Source organism: Pterocles gutturalis, unplaced genomic scaffold (genome assembly GCF_000699245.1).
Source record: "Pterocles gutturalis isolate BGI_N339 unplaced genomic scaffold, ASM69924v1 scaffold9893, whole genome shotgun sequence".
Lineage (NCBI taxonomy): Eukaryota > Metazoa > Chordata > Aves > Pterocliformes > Pteroclidae > Pterocles > Pterocles gutturalis.
In genome coordinates, this window is record NW_010125598.1 from 65,814 (window position 1) to 66,491 (window position 678).

General features: G+C 34.5%; 1 protein-coding gene across 1 annotated transcript in view; it reads right to left on the reverse strand.

Moving 5' to 3' along the window:
• UGGT1 (UDP-glucose glycoprotein glucosyltransferase 1) overlaps positions 1-248 on the reverse strand; it is a 40,118-nt gene extending 39,870 nt beyond the window's left edge. Inside the window, exon 1 of the mRNA XM_010078631.1 lies at positions 124-248. Within this exon, the coding sequence (XP_010076933.1) occupies positions 124-248 (125 nt within the window). The remainder of the gene's footprint in view (positions 1-123) is intronic.
• Positions 249-678: the final 430 nt, after the last annotated feature.

Below are 678 nucleotides of genomic sequence, written 5' to 3' on the forward strand. Positions count from 1 at the left end.
CAGGAATGATTTTTACACTGCAGTGCTGTGTAAAAGCACCACAAAACAAGTGAAAAAGAGAACACATTACTTTATCCTCTAAGCATATTCTGATTTGTCAACGAAAAATCACAATGCACTTGCCTTGTTTCAAGTAATAAAGGAGATGAAGACCACTTTGTAGTTAGAGATGTTGTCACAGCCTTAGAATCTCCTTTTACAAGTGAGGAGCTGAACCAAATTCCAAGAACTGCAATAAGCATTCCCATTTTATAGAAGGAGCCTAAAAAAGATGAGGAAAAAAGTTAGTTTTGCATTATCTCTTTTTATAAATACAAAATCTCACATATTGAAAAATATTAAGGCATATTTTAAGCTTCAGCAGCCCATTTAGGGCAATGCATCAGTGAGATGATCAGTCTCACCTGGGCTTACAAAATCAAAAAATACTATGAAAACATGAAAAGAGATAAGGATTTTAAGATCTGACTCCTGAGCTGCAATAAAACCTCAATCAATTCCAACTTCCTCTACATTTATGCTTTCAAATAAACTTGCTTCAGTCTTTTTGGACACCCAAAACATATCCTACTTGCTTTAAGAAGAGGTATAACAAACCGCATATTTCAAATTAGGCAGAAAACCAAACCACTTTTCATTTCACGGAAGGTACAGTCACATTTTGTATTTGCACAGATA